This window comes from Ctenopharyngodon idella, chromosome 2, assembly GCF_019924925.1.
Source record: "Ctenopharyngodon idella isolate HZGC_01 chromosome 2, HZGC01, whole genome shotgun sequence".
NCBI lineage: Eukaryota > Metazoa > Chordata > Actinopteri > Cypriniformes > Xenocyprididae > Ctenopharyngodon > Ctenopharyngodon idella.
In genome coordinates this window covers 18397023-18417306 of record NC_067221.1, presented here as the reverse complement: position 1 = coordinate 18417306, position 20284 = coordinate 18397023, and the positions used below count along the sequence as shown (strand labels likewise).

The 20284-nt window shown below is 38.2% G+C and overlaps 1 protein-coding gene across 9 annotated transcripts in view; it reads right to left on the bottom strand.

Annotated features, from left to right (window-relative positions):
- ptprfb (protein tyrosine phosphatase receptor type Fb) overlaps positions 1 to 20284 on the bottom strand; it is a 210194-nt gene that overhangs the window by 64376 nt on the left and 125534 nt on the right. For 3 of the 9 annotated variants that reach the window (XM_051912632.1, XM_051912656.1, XM_051912641.1), the window contains exons 6-12: positions 19459 to 19476; positions 14486 to 14596; positions 8819 to 9088; positions 7307 to 7888; positions 6762 to 6895; positions 5493 to 5637; positions 1488 to 1793 (exon numbers count right to left, since the gene is read on the bottom strand). In XM_051912632.1, coding sequence (XP_051768592.1) covers positions 1488 to 1793; positions 5493 to 5637; positions 6762 to 6895; positions 7307 to 7888; positions 8819 to 9088; positions 14486 to 14596; positions 19459 to 19476 — 1566 coding nt within the window. The remainder of the gene's footprint in view (positions 1 to 1487; positions 1794 to 5492; positions 5638 to 6761; positions 6896 to 7306; positions 7889 to 8818; positions 9089 to 14485; positions 14597 to 19458; positions 19477 to 20284) is intronic. The other 6 variants (XM_051912675.1, XM_051912692.1, XM_051912648.1 and 3 more) reach the window with 3 other exon arrangements.

The following is a 20284-nucleotide window of genomic DNA, read 5'->3' as shown; positions in this document are numbered from 1 at the left end:
AAATTAATCAATTGTAACAGTCAAGACATTTATGATGTTACAAAAGATTTCCATTTCATATAAATGCTGTTCTTTTGAATTTTCCGTTTATCAAAGAATCCTGAAAAATATTTATCAGTTTCCACAAAAATATTAAGCTGCACAATGTTTTCAACATTGATAATAATAAGAACCAATATTAATAGTTGATCACAAAAAAATAAAAAAATAAAATAAATAATAAAAGGAAACCAAATCAGCTTATGAGAATGATGTGACACTGAAAACTGGAGCAATGATGCTGAAAATTCAGCTTTACCATCACAGGAATAAATTACATTTTAAAATATATTAAAATAGAAAACACTTCTTTTAAATTGTAATAATATTTTGCAATATTACTGTTTCGTACTGTATTTTGAAAATAAATGCATCATTGGTGAGTATAAGACACTTCTTTCAAAAACATAAAAAAACATTCCTAATTATTCCAAACTTTTGACCGGTAATCTAACTGCACTTCTCGAGCACTAAGGAGGGTGTTAAGGACAAAACATGGCCTGTGAAAGAGGAGGATGCTTGTGTATGCGTGCAGGACAAGCCTCGCATGCTCCGGGGAGCAGAGCAAATCCTGTTATTTAGAGACAAAGCATATGTTGTCTTGTAAAGGACCATGCAGTGAGCACATCCGGACTTATACTGCTCTCCTACGTTTAATAAGCTTCTCTCTTTAGCCTACACTTCTAAAAACCTTATCAAAAGCACTCAGGGATTGCCTGCAGTTGCACATGTTACAGCCTGCAACTTGTGTGAACACACGTAAAATTTGCTGTAGCACAACTGAGGAAAGACAGACAGTGAGTAAGAGTGAGTAAATGCTTTGAGGGCTGATGTCTGTGACTGCATGTCTAGGGGTTTTTAAACTTTTTGAGGCCAAGGACCCCAGGTCCCTAAACCCTAGTTTGAAAACCCCAGGTCTAGGCAACCCGGCTAGCTAACAGCTGGACTCCCTGGAAAGCTGCGCCTGTTGTTTGATGAAGGTGTAGAACAATTAGACCATCCTTCAATGATAACATGACTCTGATCTATGAACCATAGGTAGTGGTCCACTGATTTTACGGTGCTTTAGGAGGATGTTTCTGTGATGTTGCTCCCTCCTCACATATTTAGTTGTTCTAATTATAATTAAAACTCAGTGCTCCATTTACAGAGTTCAGTCACCGTTACTTTTAGGGAGAAGAGTCCAGATTTCAGGTCCAGATTTGTTCAAGGTTAGGTATTATTTAGAGAATGTGACTTAACATACCACACCATTTAATTAGAAAAGTTTGACAAGCAATCTAAAGCAAATGTCACAGATGATATTGTTCATAACCCTGAATAGGAATAATTGTTAGACATGCTTAAAGGAAGTTAAACAAATTTGTCAGACAAAAAGGGAACAGAAAGATAGCAGCCAGGAGTAGCCCAGTATTAGTAGTTGTCCATATAGGAGACTTCAGACCTACCGTCCTCATTGGTACGTATACGCACAGCTGTGCTCTCTGGGCCGGGGCCCACATCGGTGTGCGCTCTCACCCACACCTGATACTCCGTCCACTTCTCCAGCCCATCCAGCACATAGCTGGAAGCATCCGCTCCGATGTCCTTCACCTCATGGCGCTCCGAGTCTTCACCGTTTACCGCCTGGTAGCTGACTGTGTAGCGCACGATAGCACCGTGGCGACTAGCGGCAGGTGGCGCCACCCAACTCACCTTGATGCTGGTGGAGCTCAGACCGGTCAGGTGCACGTCTTGAGGGGGGGCAGAGGGGGCTGCAGGTGGGGGGTAAGGCAATGGGGAGGGCATGAAGCAAAATTAATCAACTCAAAACAAGCTCGCTTCTGGACTGAGAGGTTGGCACAATAATAGAGAACGTCTTTGTTTTATATCTTAAAACTATAAATTGCTTTTGTGTTTTTAAAGCCATTTAGGTTTTAAAGTTGAAGTCATGCTTCTTCAAGCTTGATTTCATCAAATTCTAGTATTTATTTTTCTTTGCTCTGATTTCATAAGCGGAAATCTGCAAATGATGCACAGCCAGGGTAGGATATTACTTTTTTTGCTTACCACTGACTGTGGCTGGTGAATGCTCTAAGGTTGATTTCTGGGTTTTCTTTCATATTTATGTTTGAAAATACTAAAAAGAAACATATGAGGGGCCGTTTAAGCCATAATTCATTCTGGCACTCTCAAACAATTATATTCTCCTTCCACATGCATATATTTCTACTCTCACACACAAATACATTCTCTTTTCACATACATGTGTTTATATTTGGCTTGTTTTTAGCCAAAGGGCTGGGTAAATATAGGACAGAACACAGGTTGTGATAATTTTACCCAGTAAATTGGGTTGTTTATGTAACCCAGAATAAAGGGTTGATTTTATTCATTATTTTTTTTCTATGATATAGCTTTAGTACTTACAGATTAAATAATCTAAACCAGTGGTTCCCAACCCTTTTAGCCTCTAGTACCCCCACAAACCCATCAATAAGGCTTCATCAACACTAAACCAAAGCAAATGCTGTGTTTATATTTTAATGCAGTTATCACAATTACCTAATTTGCTAATATAACTAGCTTCCGCCAGACTGCCTTCCGTATTCAACTTATGAAAAAGCGCAACTGACGTCACGTCAGTTATGTTTGTTTCGCAAGTTGAATAAGGAAGGCGTAGGACGTAGCGTAAGCGTTTTGAACTGCGAGAGGTGTTATACGCTTCGGAAGGCCTTTATTAACCCCCCGGAAGCTTATTTTATACCGTTTTTACCATGCCGAAAAATATTGCCTACATTTAAACTCGTTTAGCAAACATTTAAGAAGTAAAAAATACATTTAAAAGAAGCTAATTAAATTGTAATCAACCGGTCTCTTTTGTCCCATTCCCACCGTAACGATGCTGATTCTCGTGCCGGAGATGGGCTTGTGTTTGGTGGCGGAACTGATTTCATACCACCGCCCTGCGTTTCACTCATAGCAGAAAGATGCTGTGGCTTCCAAAACCTGCCCATAAACAATCAGTGCCCAGTTCTGAGAACATATTTCAATATCCAAAGTAATTATATTCAGTATCTTTAGGAATAAATCATTAATTTTACGCAAGTCATCAAGCGTTTCCATCATCCGAAAAGATGCGACACTCGTTTAGTTGACTGACATCGCATCCCTGTAGCTTGCTTTGTATTAAATAGAATGATTTACTGTAAAAATCACCTTCTGGGGGGTAAAATCCACGTTTTGGCGGGGTTCCCTTAGTAAAATACGCATTCCAGGGGCTAAATATCATGTTAAAGTAGCCAATACCGTGGGAAAACCGCTGACTTGCGTCACTGGGCGGCGCTGAGAAGCTGAACGTGATCGCGCCTGACCTGCCTTCTGTTTCCATTGTACCACTCTATCACACATACATACTTTCTTCTCTTACATACACATATTTCCTTCTTCTTTAACACACATAATATAAACGTATACTTTGAATACATTCGCATAAGAGCAAAATGTAGGCTGTGAATGTGCATTATAAAATATATGAATATAAGATTAAAAAGTAATGCGTGCGTTATAAAATATGGGAACATGAGAGCAAAATGTATGAATGTGTGCATTAAAATATGTGAAAAATATATGTATGTGAAAGGAGAATGTAAGTGTGAGAGTAGAAATATATGTAGGATATATGATATATATGAAATATATGAAATATTTTGGCTTGTTTGGCTCTTCATAGAAATACAAACAATCAAAATAAAATTAATAGGAGAATGTGAACATAATATGAAATGTCATTTTATATATATATATATATATATATATATATATATATATATATATATATATATATATATATACACACACACACACACACACACACACACACACACACATACATTCAAATATCATAAAATAGACACTTTTTTCAAACTTAACAAAAAAACTAAAAAATAGTACAGGCCCTAAACTTTTGAATGGTAATGTGTATAACAGCCAATCAAATGCGCTTCACCAGCAAGAGTGTGCTGTTGTTACAATCCAATCTAAGACTGAACAAAAAAAAAACCCTCATTTGGCTGGTGGTATGTGTTAATTTCTCACTCTGGTCTAAGCGATCAGTAAGTCGCAGCCGTTTACTGCCTTTCTCTGTTTTGGTGTTGACAAGCAGGGGAAAGGCCATCGGATTGTGTTTTAACAGGCGTTCACACATTCTCAGTCAGCCTATTGGCTGGGAGACAACAGCCCCCCGTTTGTCAGAGATCCAAGTGTCAGTGAGTGTGGCAGCTGACGCGTCCGAGAGCGTACTCGACCATCCTGCCTACGCTAAAGCATGCTGCTAGCATCTTTTGGCAGGCTCTGTGCCACTTCTGAGTGTCTGAGATAAGCGCAACACCAGCACGGCATATTTAATTAAGTCTAAGACGGATAGAGATCAGGTGAGCTACCAAATTAAATGTTCTTGCTCAACACAACACAGTCCAGAGGCATAAAAAAAAAAAAAAAAAAAAAAAAAAAATCACTATAACAGCACAACAACAATTTACAACGATCAAAAAAGCTAAAGGGCATCCGTTCATGCATCTCTACAGCATATTTGAAACATAAATGCGTAATAATAAAAAAAAGTAACTAAGGAAGAAAGGAGAGATGGCTGAGAGGAAGAAGAATGTATGCTGGGATATATTAACATGCTTGCATTCCTTTGTTAACAGCCAGAGCAGAGAACAGGAGAGGCAGTTTGGTGACGTCGCACCATTCACGGTGCCCTACGGTGGGATTGAGCGTGAGGTGTCTCTCATCACGCGGTCCTTAATCTGACAACAGTGGGAGACGCTACAAATGCCTGATGCTGCAGTAGGCGACAAAAATACTGCAGCCGTTGCTGAACATGTCGACAGATTGTAAGGTTGTTGTTTTTTTCCCGAGGTCCTGACAAAAAAAAAAAAAAAACTCAAGAGATCAAAGGGTCTTTTTGAGTCCTGGAGGAGGTGATAGACAGGTCTCTAGGAGAACATGGGGCTTTAAGGGACTCAAGAGGAAAGGGAGTACTCTGATATGACTATAAATCTTATAATATATACTCTCTGAACATTGTCTTTTGATATGTGGGTGCAAGTTAGAAAGGTTGGGTTATACGCGAGCAGAGGTGAGAGTCAGCGTTAAATTTAGCACAAATGCAGTGTTTCATCTCCTGTTCTTGAGCAGGCTTCACTGCTCTGGCTTTTAACATTGCAGCAATAACAAATCACATTAATAGCCTATAAGCCAAAATAATTATGACAAAGGCACAAGCAGACACCAAACGTACCTTTCGCCCTTGTCAATGAATAAAGGTATTCCCTGGCTTAGAGGTGTAAAATAATTAATTGTGGAGACAAAGGCTTGAAAAAGGAGGGGGAAAGAAGTCCTCTGGATTGCCCATAGGGACAAGTTTAGGTTAGTTGATGTGATAAAGACAATAAAAAGAGGGCACTCACTGGACTGGGCTGTCTTGGCTTCGATGGGCTGAGTGAAGACCCCCTGCCCCACTTCAGAGTGGGCCGCCAGGGAGAATTTATACAGAGTGTCCGGCTTCAGACCTTCAACAGCGTATGAGCCGGCAGGGTCGAAGGTGACATGGATCTGAAGAGGAAACAAGAATTTTTAATTCAAATAAAACACAATGTCCAATCTTCTCCAATCATTTAGTCGTCTTAAACCCACCTTTCTTAAGACTGCAAGCTCGCATTCAGATCTGCCTCCATCCAATCAACAACCAATGAATAGAACCACAGTTCTCCAAATGACAGTTTTTTCTTTTCAATAATCTGTTTCACTTTTATGTATGTCATAAAATGGAAGATCTTTCACCACTAACACATTAGTTCTGGGGCTGAGGGATGTATTGTGAGGTGGGTGTGGAAGACTTAGTCATCAAATCCAATTCACTTTCAAACATTTAATCTACCGCATTAATGATAAACAATAAACTTCGTCCTCCTTGTATAGTGTTAAGCACGCCCACTGCTGTCCACTTATGTGTGTTGTGTATGCGCACCAGATTCAATAGTGGGAAGAGAGAGATTTTGAGTGAATAACTGCTTCCATTTCGGTCTGTTTTCTTAAAGTGTAAATTTACATTGTTCAACAAAAAAGTGGAAACTGACAGAGCACATGCAGTTGTCATTGTTTTTTGTGTCATTATTCATCAGAATTTTTTTCTTTAGCATAACAGCTAATATTGTAGGAACCTATTTCATCCTTATTTGTAACTATTAGCTAAATTAATGAACCTACATATATTTTGGGGGGGGGGGGGGGGGGGTATTATTGAATATTATTGAATAAAAGTGAACAAAAAACTAAAATAAGATTATTTTAGTTTTTTGTTCACTAAAATACATGGAACCACCATATTAGCATATTCACACACTGATTTCTATCATGATGAGAGTGTGTATAAGACATCTGATCTCAATGTGGATGAAATAACATCAAGAAAACAGATCAAAACTGCCCATTCTGGCATCAGTTAGGAACACTGTCAAGCGCTGAGCATTGACAAGTACATTCTGTTTTTGAAGCCAAAAGCACAATCTAATTCTATCAACTGACTGCAGACTTTTGCCTGCAGTCATTTTGTGAAATGTCAATTTTGGCTATCTTTCATTTGTATCCTTGGCCCACAGCAACAGCTGTACACGATCAATATCTGGTCTGCTTGTAATTCTGAATGAATCGGGAAGGAACAAGCACTGGCATGATACCTTGTTCTCTGAGTCAGCCTCCCAATATTGCAGCTCATATTTGATAATGGGGTCCTGGACTGGCCACAGCCAAGTTAGCTGGATCCGAGTATCCAGCTCCGCCTCAGCCTCAAAGCTGGATGGCTGAGCAGGAACTTGAAAGCAAACAGACACAGACACATTAGAGACAACAGATGCACAAGTATTTCCATGGTGCTGATATGAAATAACACATGCAAAGTAGGGCTGGGTATTGATACACATTTCCTGATTCAATTTTTCAGACTGATTTTGTTTTGGTACATTTAAGTTGGTCTTTTAAATGGATTCAAATGGTCTTTTTGAATTATCCATTAAAAACACATGGCTCAAAAGAGTCATTTGTTAATGAATCGGACTACACTGGTTCTGCATAATTGGATTCATAAAAAAGAACCAATTCATATCATTTGTTTGTGAATCGGCCTACTTCATGCAATATGTTATTGCATGTGACATCATGAGTGATTTTTACCCAGCTCTATGTAAAAGTACTGACGTATTATTCACTATCCCCAAAAACTCACCTCCTTGCTGTGTTTTGACCTGCAACACATCAGATGGGGGGCCGTCCCCTACAGATGTGAAGCCCAGGACACGTAGGCTATAGGTAATGTCGGTGGTCAGGCTCGAGATTGTGGTGAGACGGCTGTCGTCCGTGTTGTGTTTCTGCCAGGCGCTGAGAGGAGCATCCAGGTCAGATGTGTAGTAGATGCGATAGCCTCTAATCTGACCATTAGGTTCCTCCGGCGGTTCCCACTGCACCAACATGGTGCTGGCGCTCAGCATACGTGCCTGGACGTGCAGCGGCGGGGAGGAAGGTGCCTGCTCACCCGTCCGCGTCTCAACCGGGTCGCTGGGTGGCCCACGGCCGATGTTGTTGACCGCCATCACGCGGAACTCATACTCGGAATAAGGGCTGAGACCACCAATGCTGTAACGTGTGGTGGCAACACCGTCTACTTCTTGGAAGTTGGTGTCTGAGGTCTTGGCCCGGTACTGGATAATGTAGTAAGACACAGGTTCAGGGTTCCCAGAGTCCCATGTCAGGGTAACGCTCGTAGCTGTGGTTTCCGTCACGATAAGAGACGTAGGAGGCTTTGGGAGAGCTGAGGAGTAGACAATAAGAAATTAAATGAATTGGATGACAGTTTATGTAGGCTAAGCTGCCTACACGGTACACTCCTAAAATAGAGAAAGACATGCAATGTAAGACAGCGAGAGAAAGGCTTGCATTCTGGTGATTCACAGAAAGGCAGACCGTGCCGCCTCATCATTGTGTCTTTAAGATTTGTGGCTGGACTCCAGATAAATGTCGGTGACATTCTCCAAGTCCATATTGATTGGTGAAGTGCAAAGTGGAATCAATAGAGGCAGCCACGATGACGAGGAACGAAGTCTGGCAGGGCTTGGCGTTGTCTGGTGGGACCAGCCGCACTGATACAGCTCCAGACATCTGGTCTGGGTAAACACATGCTCAGAATAATCTAAAGCCTTTCATTTTCTCAGAGCCCACAGTAAAACGCAGGAAGTCCCTAAAGCTCAGTCAACAGAGAGCAAGTGTCCATGTTTTTTCTTTGTGTGTATTTGCCAGGCGTACCAAACAGCTGGTCAGAACCTTGGGGTTGCAGTTAGAAAATAACTTTTTCTGTTCTCTGACAACCTGTTCAGGGTCTTGGGTAAAATAACTGTCTACAGTATCTTTAAACCTAAGAAAATCTACAAAATTGACCTTATTTATGTTCTTAATACACATTCTTTGTCTAAAGCTGAAAGTAAACTTCCCTAGTCTGCTTTCCGCTTCGGACGGCGAACAGTCCAATTGACGTAATTTTCGTCATCAGCAGAGTCCACTGATGTACTGGCTCACATCAATGGAGTGTACTTTTAATGTCTTAAATGCTCAACAAGACGCAAGATGGAGCAGAACGTGGAAAATTATGTACACACCTAGGCTATTACTGCAAAAGATTCTTTCAAAAGAATTAATATTTTTGTGTAGCTCACAAGTGGAGAGGGCGGTCATTCGAGGATCTTACCTTTGACTGAAACTTGAGCGGTTGCCTCGATCATTCCAAGAGATGAGATGGCTACGCAGGTGTAGTTGGTCGACTGACGGATGTTGGTGAGCTCCAGGACATTGCGTCCCACGGGCATCTCCTCATCCTTGGTGAGCTCCACCTCACCAGCCATCCATTTGACATAGGGCATGGGGGCACCTACCGCCACACAGGTGAGGTTGACACTGCCCCCTGGCATAACCTCATGATTGGTAGGTGGGATGGAGAAACGGGGCGGCACTCGTCGTACTACCGGAACAAAGAAAAAAAATGTGGTGTGAGATTCATTATGTGCAATATTGTAGTCCTTTTGCTAACTTTTGATACAAAAACCATACACAGGGTTTATTACACAGGGTCTACCATACACAGGGTCTATTGTGATTACTACGTCTCTAGTGTAAATACTAGGACTATGCCACTAACATGAACAAACTAACATGAAGTCGAGCTGACAGGTCAAACAAATTCTCTTCAAAGGCCGGACTGCCACTTTTTCTATTTGTTAAAGCCTGAAGCTTAACAACTGGAGGCAGGAAGTCAATACTGTGGCTCACACATATGTGCAGAAGAGGGCGATAAACCAATACGTGCCGGGGGAAGGGTGAAGAAGGCATCGTAATGGTATTTCTTATAGAGTGAGACATTAAAATTCATGCCAAAGGGAAGCTTTATTGAATTGTGGATTTGAAGAAAAAAAAAAATCATCCTCGCTGAGGCATTGCAGGATGTAGAGTTTTTGCTGTCAGTTTATCGCACTGAGACCCTGGTCTGTTGTTGCTTGGTCCTGCCTAGATTGGGAACCTGTCTGAGACCTTGTGGGAGATGTATTGTTCGCCGGGCCCTCTCTTTGTGAGCCTCTGATATGCAGATAAACCTGACATTAAAAGAGGTTCCCATGGAGACGAAAAGGAGCCTGCTGACACTGTGCAGCGATGGGGAGGAGAGAGGTGAACTATCAATGTGGGGGCTGAACGGAATTCAAACCTGCCTTGACAAACTGACTCGACTGCATGAGGCCAAGCTCTTGGTGTACGAGGAACTAATCCTCAAGGATCAGCGCGACAAAAACATCAACATTTTAAAAGGGTATTCTGTTACCAATGCAAATACTAGAATGCGTTTCACTCTCTATCGTGTAGTGCTCAGAATCCTAGATTGTGGTACGATGGCGGTAGATACTAATGCTGAACTATTTACAAGAAGCACAAACTGGAAAGACTTTTCTCTCCTATTCTCCCAAAATAGGAGTATAAAACCACAGCACATTAAACAGACTCTTCCAATTTGTGTTAATGACCCGCTGCCTCATGTCTGTCTATGGAGAAATGGCATAGGCAATAATTGGTTTTTGCACAGGTCCTCCTGAAATTGGATTCTCGACTATGTTCTCTCATTTTATTTTCAGATAGACACTGCGACCAAGCTTGTTATTCTCCTCATTACGTTTGCATTGTAAAGGCAAAACGATAGACTCTTGAGCATTTTTTCTTTGAATTAGGCTATGTAAAATTCAAAGTACTTCAAGTCCACTGTTGCAAAGAAATTACAGTAGCAGTAGCATGTCTAAGAAATACAAATATTCACTTTATTGATTTCCAAAGAAGTCTGAGACACTGACAAACCATGACTATGGAAATGGACATACGGTGACAAAGATTTGTAGGATAAGAATGGAAATTTGGTGTGGGTAATACAACAGAAGTGTATTACTATCAAAATAAACGCTGATGATATTTAATAAAGTTTCAGGTATCAGGAAGCAGGTCGGTTACAGGATTCTTCATTCATAAACCAAACCATACATGCACTGTGGGATAAAACGGACACTTAAACCTGACAAAAAAAGAGACATTAAATTAAATTATTAAAAATATAATTACAGATGATTGTTTGTAAAATTTGACGGGGATGCTTTACACGGATTAAAACTAGTTTTTACTAATTAACAATGAATTGCTAACCCTATTAGTCCAGGCTCATGCAAGTCACCTGACACAGCACATTCAGCCTGAAAACACAGATGAGGGGTGGCATAGCAGTGGGAGTGGGATTGATAACAAGGGTCTCTGATTAAAGAGGGATCCAGATTGAGGTCTGCAAGAAGCGGTTAAGAGTGAAAAGAACCAACCTCCTCGAGGGTCTAAGTGATGAGGTGAGAGTTTGACCAGGTGATATGATGGAGATGAAATTGAAAGACAGAGACAAACGTGAGACAAGAGAACAGGAAAAGACATTCGTATAATTTCATGGCAGTTAGAAAATGCAATGAAAAATTGAATAAAGACAGAGACACACACTTGAGTTAGATTTGTATATACTCTACCATTTCTCATACTGTAGGTTTACAATGTTAAAGGTAAATACAGGCATATTATAAGATAAATGTTAAAGAAATTTAAGATATTTATTACTACATGTCTATAGGGAGCAGAATTGCATTGATAAAGGTTAACGGTAGACATTAATTTAAGGGAGAAAGTATGGTTATAGAAAGTGGTTGTCCCTCTCGATAACTTTGTGTTTAACTATATTTAACACTATAAAACAATGAGTGGTCAAATATGTTACTCAATTTACCATTTTTTGGGAGTATCCCGGACGAGCCCCCAGCTGTTTCTTTTTTTTTTTTTTTTACTAAAATAAATTGATACTTTTATTCAGCAAGGATTCATTTAATTGATCAAAAGTGACGGTAAAGACATTTGTAAAGTTAAAAGATTTCTATTACAAATGTGAGATAAAGTTTAAAATAAGAAATTAATTAACATTATGATATAATGTCACTGTGACATATATAGACATTTTTGTGAGATATAAAGTCATAATTTACAAGAAATTGTGCAATAGTGAGAAATATAATCTCAGTTTTGAGATATTAAGTAATAGTTACAATTAACTTTTTTGTTTTTAACAGACTTCCACAAAAACAAAACAAAACAAACGTCCAATGATGGGAACAGCACAGGATGACTGACATATTATTAACATTTTCCTAACATATGTTGGAGTACCATTATTGCTATACTATACGGACAATTCAGAATGATTGAAATTTTCTGACAGCTGTCTCTGTATGCTTGCAAGCATACATAACCATATCTCCAGTGAGGCAGAGAAGGCCACTGAGATAATCTAAAAGGGCCTTGGGCCATATTCTGCCACAAACTGACACATGAAAGATGATGATGTCAGTTAAAGGCTTGTTAGGACTGCCAAGGTAACACTACAATACAATGATGTGCATTAGCGATGTTAAAATTGATCTTCCTTAATATTGAACAAAAGTAAGCAGACACATTCACACAAGATTTGAAGTATGTGCCCACTTCACTTTTGATTTGTTGTCAGTTTCAAGAGCAGAGGAAAGGGAGCAGACAGTGGTTGACAACTTTTCACTATGGAAAAAGCGTGTGACAAATGAGCATTCACATATACAGCCAGTATACATGACTGTGATTCTCCCAGGTGATATAGTCCTCTGTCAGACAGATGGACAGAGCGGGAGAATGAGAGAGAGAGACAGTCATAGAGCATTTAGACAGCTCCCAGAAAAGTGCTGAGGACCAGGAAAAAGGAAGCAGCTATTGAATACATAGATCCACTGACAGGATGGCAGACTTAGACACCCAACTCATCTAGCGTGAGCAGATAAATGAGCAGGGATGGGCGGCTGAGGAATGGTAGCAGGACGCTGTGCTGAACGCCCTTGAAGAGAAAAGCATGATTAGCCGTTTTACAGAGACGCTTTGAAAAACAAGCACCCACACCCAGGCTGTGATGGACAGATGGATAAAGTCGACCCATTATGCACTTGTCAACTCTGAGGAAGTTAGCTGTTGGTATAGCTCCAGAAGTTCCTGTTTTTGTTATTATTATTTTGGCTGTGCACGTTACGTTTCTTTGTAGTGAAATATAAGGTCATACAGACTGATTAACAAATTATAAATATTCATTCAACTCCATGGGTGATTCTCAAAAAACAAAAACAAACAAAACAACAACAAAAAAAAAAACACAAAGAACAAGTTTGGCTCATATTTCACCCCCAAATCAAAAGCAAATACTAAGAAAATTACATTTTGTATAAAGAAAATGAAGCTTATTTTTAGGAATACTAGGAATTGAATTGAAAAAAAAAAAAAAAAAAAAAAAGACCATATTTTGTTGAAATAACGTATTTATAAATCAGGGAGTATTCAATAAATAAACAAGACAGTATATAATTTTAACAACAAAAGTATTTATACATTTTAAAGTTAATATTTAACGAATAATTTAAAATATCATAAAAAAAACATACATTGTTTAGCTAATTATTTATAATTCACATAATATGTTAGGTACTGCATTCAATTTAGGCTGATATAAATAAAGTAAAAATGGCCGCATTAAATGAGAATCTAATCACTGAAAATAATGGAAAAAACTAAAACAAAAAAAAAACCCCTCAAAAATTAAACATGCATAACCAAAATGAGAATTTTGGGTAAATATGTTTAATTACTTTAAAAATAATGCCAAAATGCAAAATATCTTAGGGGCCGTTTACACTGTTAACTAAAAACGGAAAACTTTTTTATGTTTTGGCCGTTCATTTACACAACAACAGCGTATTGGTGGCCTGAAAACACAAACTTTTTTAAAGTTTGAAGTTTTTGAAAACGATACCATTGTTGTCTCTGTTTAAACAACAAAAACGTGAATTTGTGAAAACGGTGATGTCATGCACATGCATGTTACATGTTCAGTGTATAGATGTGTAGTGTTTCTTTACTAGTGATATCGCCAACTACTGGCCTGGCAGCGATTTTAGTCGTTTTCATGGATCCATGTGAACAGGGATCATTTGACATTTGTCGTCTATAAGCAGAAAACGCATAGAAAAACGTTTCCGTTTTTAGTACATTATTGTCATGTAAACACCCCAAATGTTCCTAAAAACAGGCTTCCATTTTATGCAAAATAAAATTTAACCCCTTTATCAACTTGCAATGTGTTTAGACGTCACTCATAGCAACCTCTTGTGATTGAGTTGTACGATGACGTCTGCAGTTTAATCCCATTGTATGAAACATTTTTGGCCGTTTGTTTTACAGAAAGCACGAGAAGGCTTAGTCTTCACTTCTTGCGTGACAATAACTGGGTGGCACCGTAACGTCACTAGCTGGAGGCCATACTGGCAGCCTGCCATAAGCTCCCTGTTATTACCTGCATGGAAAGAGCTGAAGGGGTTGACACTCATAACAACAGCACTCTCAAAGTTCTGTTTCATAGACAATGCCTCCAACACCATTATACCTTTAAATCCACGTATTAATACTGCAGGTGTCATCTGTGGCACTAACCTTTGGTTAAGCCTTTTTGTCTCTTCGCTCTCATAACAAATACTTTGAAAAATATGCATGTTTACCTGTGCTTCAGTTGCTATGAAATCAAAACAGAGCAGGGAATGTTTTTTTTTTGTTTGTTTTTTTCCGGCACAGTTTGGTCAACAACTTTTAATTTATCTTGGCTTTGAAATGTCAGACAAAGTTCAACACATGTGGAAGTCAAAACAAAATTGCAACATGGTCAAAATAAAGGTGTGAAGCATTGTTGAGGAAGTTGTTTTGATAGGGGCGGCACCTGGAGCACGTCTCTTACCTCGCACGTAGAGATTGGCGGGGGCTGAGTAGCGCGTCCCAGCGCTGTTCGTAGCTACACATTCGTACTTGCCCTGGTCTGATTCCTCACTGTTTTCAATCTGCAGAGCTCCTGAGGAAAAAAAACAAGGGTAAGAGTCACCTCTTTGATTTACGAACACGATTATGAATCCCCTGACGCAACTTTCCCCAACAAACCACAAACTTTCACTGCAAACAATCAGTAAACACTCCCTGTTTAAATGTCAGACCTGTTCCACTGTGTATATAGTTTATTGTCCAAGAATGCTGCCTAAGACATATGCATAAAGCTGATTTTGCAGGTTGAGTGAGTCTACAGCACAACATATTTGCCTTTCACTGTCATTAGAAAAAGCTTTCGGGATATTAATGTCATTGACTCGGAGCCAATTACGCTACAGCATATGACTTTATTACTGCTGTGGCATATTTATACCCACCAAAAAGAACAAAACATCAATACCACACAAAACTATGCAGCCTGTGTGGTCACTATAGATAAAAACTGTGCTTCATAAGGTCACATGAGGACAATATTCAATTAGTCTTTTAACACACTGCTGGTCAAAAGTTTGGAATATTTAAGATTTTTTAATGTTTTTAAAAGATATGCTCACCAAGGCTGCATTTATTTGATAAAAAAAAAAAATACAGTGATAAAATGATAATGATAAAATACAGTAAAAACTATAATATTACTATAAATATTACTATCATTTAAAATAACTTTTTTTTTTTATTTGTGATGGCAAAGCTGAATTTTACTCCAGACTTCAGTGTCACATGATCCTTCAGAAATCATTCTAATATGCTGATTTGCTGCTCAAGAAATATTTCTTATTTCTTTGTGTAATATTTTTGTGGAAACTGTGAACCCTATCATTCCGAAAAAAGAAATAAAATGAAAAAAGGATGCATTAAAGGATTAGTTCACTTCAGAATTAAAATTTCCTGATAATTTACTCACCCCCATGTCATCCAAGATGTTTATGTCTTTCTTCAGTGGAAAAGAAATTACGGTTTTTGAGGAAAATTTTTTCCAGGTTTTTTCTCCATATAGTGGACTTCAACAGCTAACAACGGTTTGAAGGTCCAAATTGCAGTTTCAATGCAGCTTCAAAGGGTTCTACATGATCCCAGATGAGGAATAAGGGTCATATCTATCGAAACAATTGCTCATTTTCCACAAAAAATAAAAATGTATACTTTTTAACCACAAATGCTCGTCTAGCACTAGCTCTGCGATGCGCCACGCATTACGTAATCACGTTGGAAAGGTCACACGTGACGTAGGCGGAAGTAGGGCGAAAAACTCATTTTCTACTCCAACTTCAAAATCGCCCCAACATTGTTGTTTTACCTTTTTTTTTTTTTTTTTGGCCGTTTGTCTTTGCATGTTTGTTTTGTAAACACTTGCGTGGTACTTCCACCTACATCACGTGTGACCTTTCCAACGTGATTACGTAATGCATGGCGCATCGCAGTGCAAGACGAGAGTTTGTGGTTAAAAAGTATATAATTTTTATATGTTTTTAGAAAATGACCGATCATTTTGCTAGTTAAGACCCTTATTCCTCGGCTGGGATCACGTAGAGCCCTTTGAAACTGCACTGAATCTGCAATTTGGACCTTCAACCCGTTGGTAGCCGTTGAAGTCCACTATATGGAGAAAAATCCCAGAATGTTTTCCTCAAAAACCTTAATTTCTTTTCAACTGAAGAAAGAAATACATTAATGTTGAATGACATGGGGGTGGGGGGGAAATTATTAGAAAATTTTAATTCTAAGGTGAACTAATCCTTTAAACTGATCAAAAGTGACAGTAAAGACAATTATAATGTTATGTCATAATGTAAACATTTCTATTTCAAATAAATACTGTTATTTTGGACTTTCTATTCATCAAAGAATCTTGAAAAAAATATCAGTTTCCACAGAAATATTAAGCAGTAAAACCTGTTTTCAACATTGATAATAAGAACCTTTAATAAAAATCCTATAAAAATCCAATCCAATTAATAAAACATTACATTTTAAAATATATTAAAATAGAAAACAGTTCTTAAATTGTAATATTTCAAAATATTACTGTTTTTACTAAATTTTTTTAATCAAATAATGCAGCCATGGTGAACATAAGAGACTCAACAAAAACATTTAAATAATCTTGTTCCAAACTTTTGACCAGTAGTGCATTTATTGAAGATATCACTTCAGTACACAAAAGGAGGTAAATCTCAATAATAAGAAACAACATTAAATGCAGCAGATACTTTAGACCTACCCATTTTGACATGGGCAGGAACATCAAATGAAAAATCAATCTGGGTATCCTAACCACAGATGCAGCGTTTGCTTCTACAAGACTCTGCCAGGCTCTTAATCTAGCAAAAGCACACATATTTACCTCTGGCAGTGGTGTACCATCATAGCATAGGTTATCACCTGCTGTTCACCCCTGACTACTTCCCAGCATCCCAGTGCTGCAGGGAGGAAATAACATGCACCACTAACCTTGCCCAATCTCCAAGTTCAAGGAAAACTGATTGGTGGTGTTTCCTACACTGACAAGCAGCAAATTACTAATCAATTTGGAGATTGCTCAGCACTGATTGCCATCACCCCTCAGTCCTGACAACACATCTGATTGATGGTGCCATATTGTATAAGTAAAGGGACCACAATAAAGAAAAAAAATACAAAATCCCATCTAAATCAGAGGAGGAATGTGAAAATAACCACTGTTTTATTTACATTTTTATTTATTTTAAATAATGCATTTAAAATCTTTGACAGTTCCAGACAAAAATGTATAATCTTTAACCATCACTGTATTTTAAGTGTTTGGTATGACATGATACAGTATGTTAAAGGAATAGATCACCCCAAAATGAAAATTATACCATCTTTTTTTTTTTCAACCTCATGTCATTCCAAACTTGTATGACTTACTTTTCTTCTTACTTTCTTTAAATATTGTGTTCTTCAGAAGAAAGAAAGGTTTTGAACAACATGAGGGTGAGTAAATAGTGCCAATATTTTAATGTCTAAATAAAGAAAACTATGCCTTTAACACTTCAATTTCAACTGGAGATGGAAGTATGCCGCATGCATTTTTGAAACAAATAAATACACTGCGGGACAAACTGTGTGTCTTGATGAGGACATGAAATTGTATGAAGTGGATACATGTCCCTCATTGATAAAGGAGATACAAAACAATATGAGTTGAGTGAGATGAATTGAACACAAAGACCTGCTGTTGCGAGCAAGATCAATTAAACATCATACCCACGAACACTGAGAATTCAGCCAGTAAAAATCAGCAACCACTCGGGACCATACGGCAGTGTCAGCTTTTTCTCCCCTAGCGAGCCAGACGTGATTCAAATCCTGAGGTGAGCTGGCGTGCTACAACAGTCATCGATAACAAACAAGCCTTTGTTATGTGCAGTACACCTTTTTATTTTTTTATTTTTTTTGCCTTTTCAACTTCATTTTACAGTCAAACTCCAGGGGTCCTCAGACCACTGAGATTGCTAACCGACTGAGTGAAGTAGGGTAATGGCGGTTTTGTCAAGCACTCGACTCGCCTCTAGCAAGCGTGTTTTAGCAATCCATGTTTCATTCAGAACTGAGAGCGACTGTGTGATTGATCGAATGCTCCATCTTAACAATCAAGGCCGTGCCCTCATTTCCCATACATACTTATTTTAGCATAAGTAGTATGCAAATTTAATCATTTCAATTTCATCACAGCCCAACTGGAATGTGCGAGACACACTCTGGAGATTCTAAAGATGGCCTTCAGTCTGAAAACCAAACTCATAGCATAACTTTAATAAGACTCGGGCCTCAGAAAATATCTACAACAAACGCACGTCACAATAACTAGCAAGAGTCGATTACTTTATTCCCCTCATCCAAGGGATAGTTCATCTAAAAATGAAAACTCTGTCATCATTTACTTACCCGCATGTTGTTCCAAACCCACATGAATTTCTTTCTTCTGTGGAACACAAAAGATATTTTGAAAAATGTCCTGAACGCTAATTTCTATGTAATAAACAATGAATTTTGAAAGTTCTAATCCCCATTTATTTTTACTACATGTAAAATGGCGACCAAGACATTCTTTAAAATCTCACATTTTATGTTCCACTGGTTTGGAGCGGCATGAGGGTTTGTAAATGATCAGAATTTTCATGATTTATTCCTATAATATCTTGGTAAGTGAACACGCTCCAAAATAATGCAATCTTTTTAGTAATAAATACACTACCGATCCAAAATTTAGGGTCAGCAAGATGTTTTAGAAAGAAGGCTGCATTTATTTGATCAAAAAACTCAATGGAAAACATTACCATTGCGAAAAATTATTACAATTTAAAATAACTGTTTTCAATTTTAATATATTTTAAAATGCAATTATTCCTGTGAAGGCAAAGCTGAACTTTCAGCATCATTACTCCAGTTTTGAGTGTCACATGATCCTTCAGAAATCCTTTTAATATGCTGATTTGCTGCTCAAGAAACATTTATTTTATTATCAATGTTGAAGACAGTTTTGCTGAATATATTTGTGGAAACCTTGATATATTTTTTCCCCCCAGGATTCTTTGATGAATAGAAAATTCATATGAACAGAATTTATTTGAAATCTTTTGTAACATTACAAATGGCTTTACTGTCACTTTTGATCAATTGAATGCATCCTTGATTAATAAAATTATTATTTTTTTATTTTTTATTTTTTAATCTTACTTATCCCAAACTCTTGAACAGTAGTGTATTTCTGTTATATTGCTTAGATATACGTAGACATCAGAACACAGATAGACTGAATGCTGGGACAACGGTTGTATATGCACTGAACAAGCAGGAAATGACAGTGGTGGCGATGAGACGGGTAATGGATGAGACGTTTCGTGAGACACATTCCAGCTCTCTTACCTCGTATTGGTGAACCCCCTAGGTGAAGTAAATTGAATGCAAACAAGATTGAAGAGAAGTGTTAGTAGACGAGAGAGATAGACAAAGAGAGATAAGGAAAACAAAAGGGAGGGAATCAAATGAAAGTAAGCTTAATTAAACAGAAAGGAATCAAGTTGAGCCCAGACTACTGCTCTCCGAGGATTAGTTGGATGTTGGCTGTCTGGTGCAACGGAATTAGCTTGGAAAAAAAAAAAGCTCAGAGGGCAAATTTTCTTTGTGGTAAAATTCTGAGATAGTTTAGGTGCCTGACAAACCTGACGCTTTAAGGAACATTTGCAGAGCTTAGGGAAACAATATGTACTCAGGTTATTTTTGTTCACAGCATTGTTCGGAAAAATCACAGACCATGGCAGGTTAAGGCGACAAGTTTGGTGTGAGAAAAGCAGAAACAGCTAGCAACAATTCTGTACACGTGAATTTAAACCAACATGACATGTCATTCAACACATTTTACTTCCATAACTTAAGACGTATTTCAGAGTGCAACAGAATATTCAATCAGAAAAAAATGATTTGAACTAATTTGAAAGATAAATCACATTTAATTACTTGCGTTTACCATTAGTATTTTTATTAGCATCTTGATAACTGCACATCACTGTTAGACGCTCCATAGCATTTCTATGTCAAAATTTGCTGCTGATTTGAATATGCTATTCAAATGTGAGTTTGGCTTGTAGTTTTTAAGGCAAGCTGTTTGGCGAGCAAGCAATGTGAGTTTGGCGAGCTGTTTTCAAGCCCGTAAACAGTTGATCTTGCATGCCTGAAATAGCTTCCTGGAGGT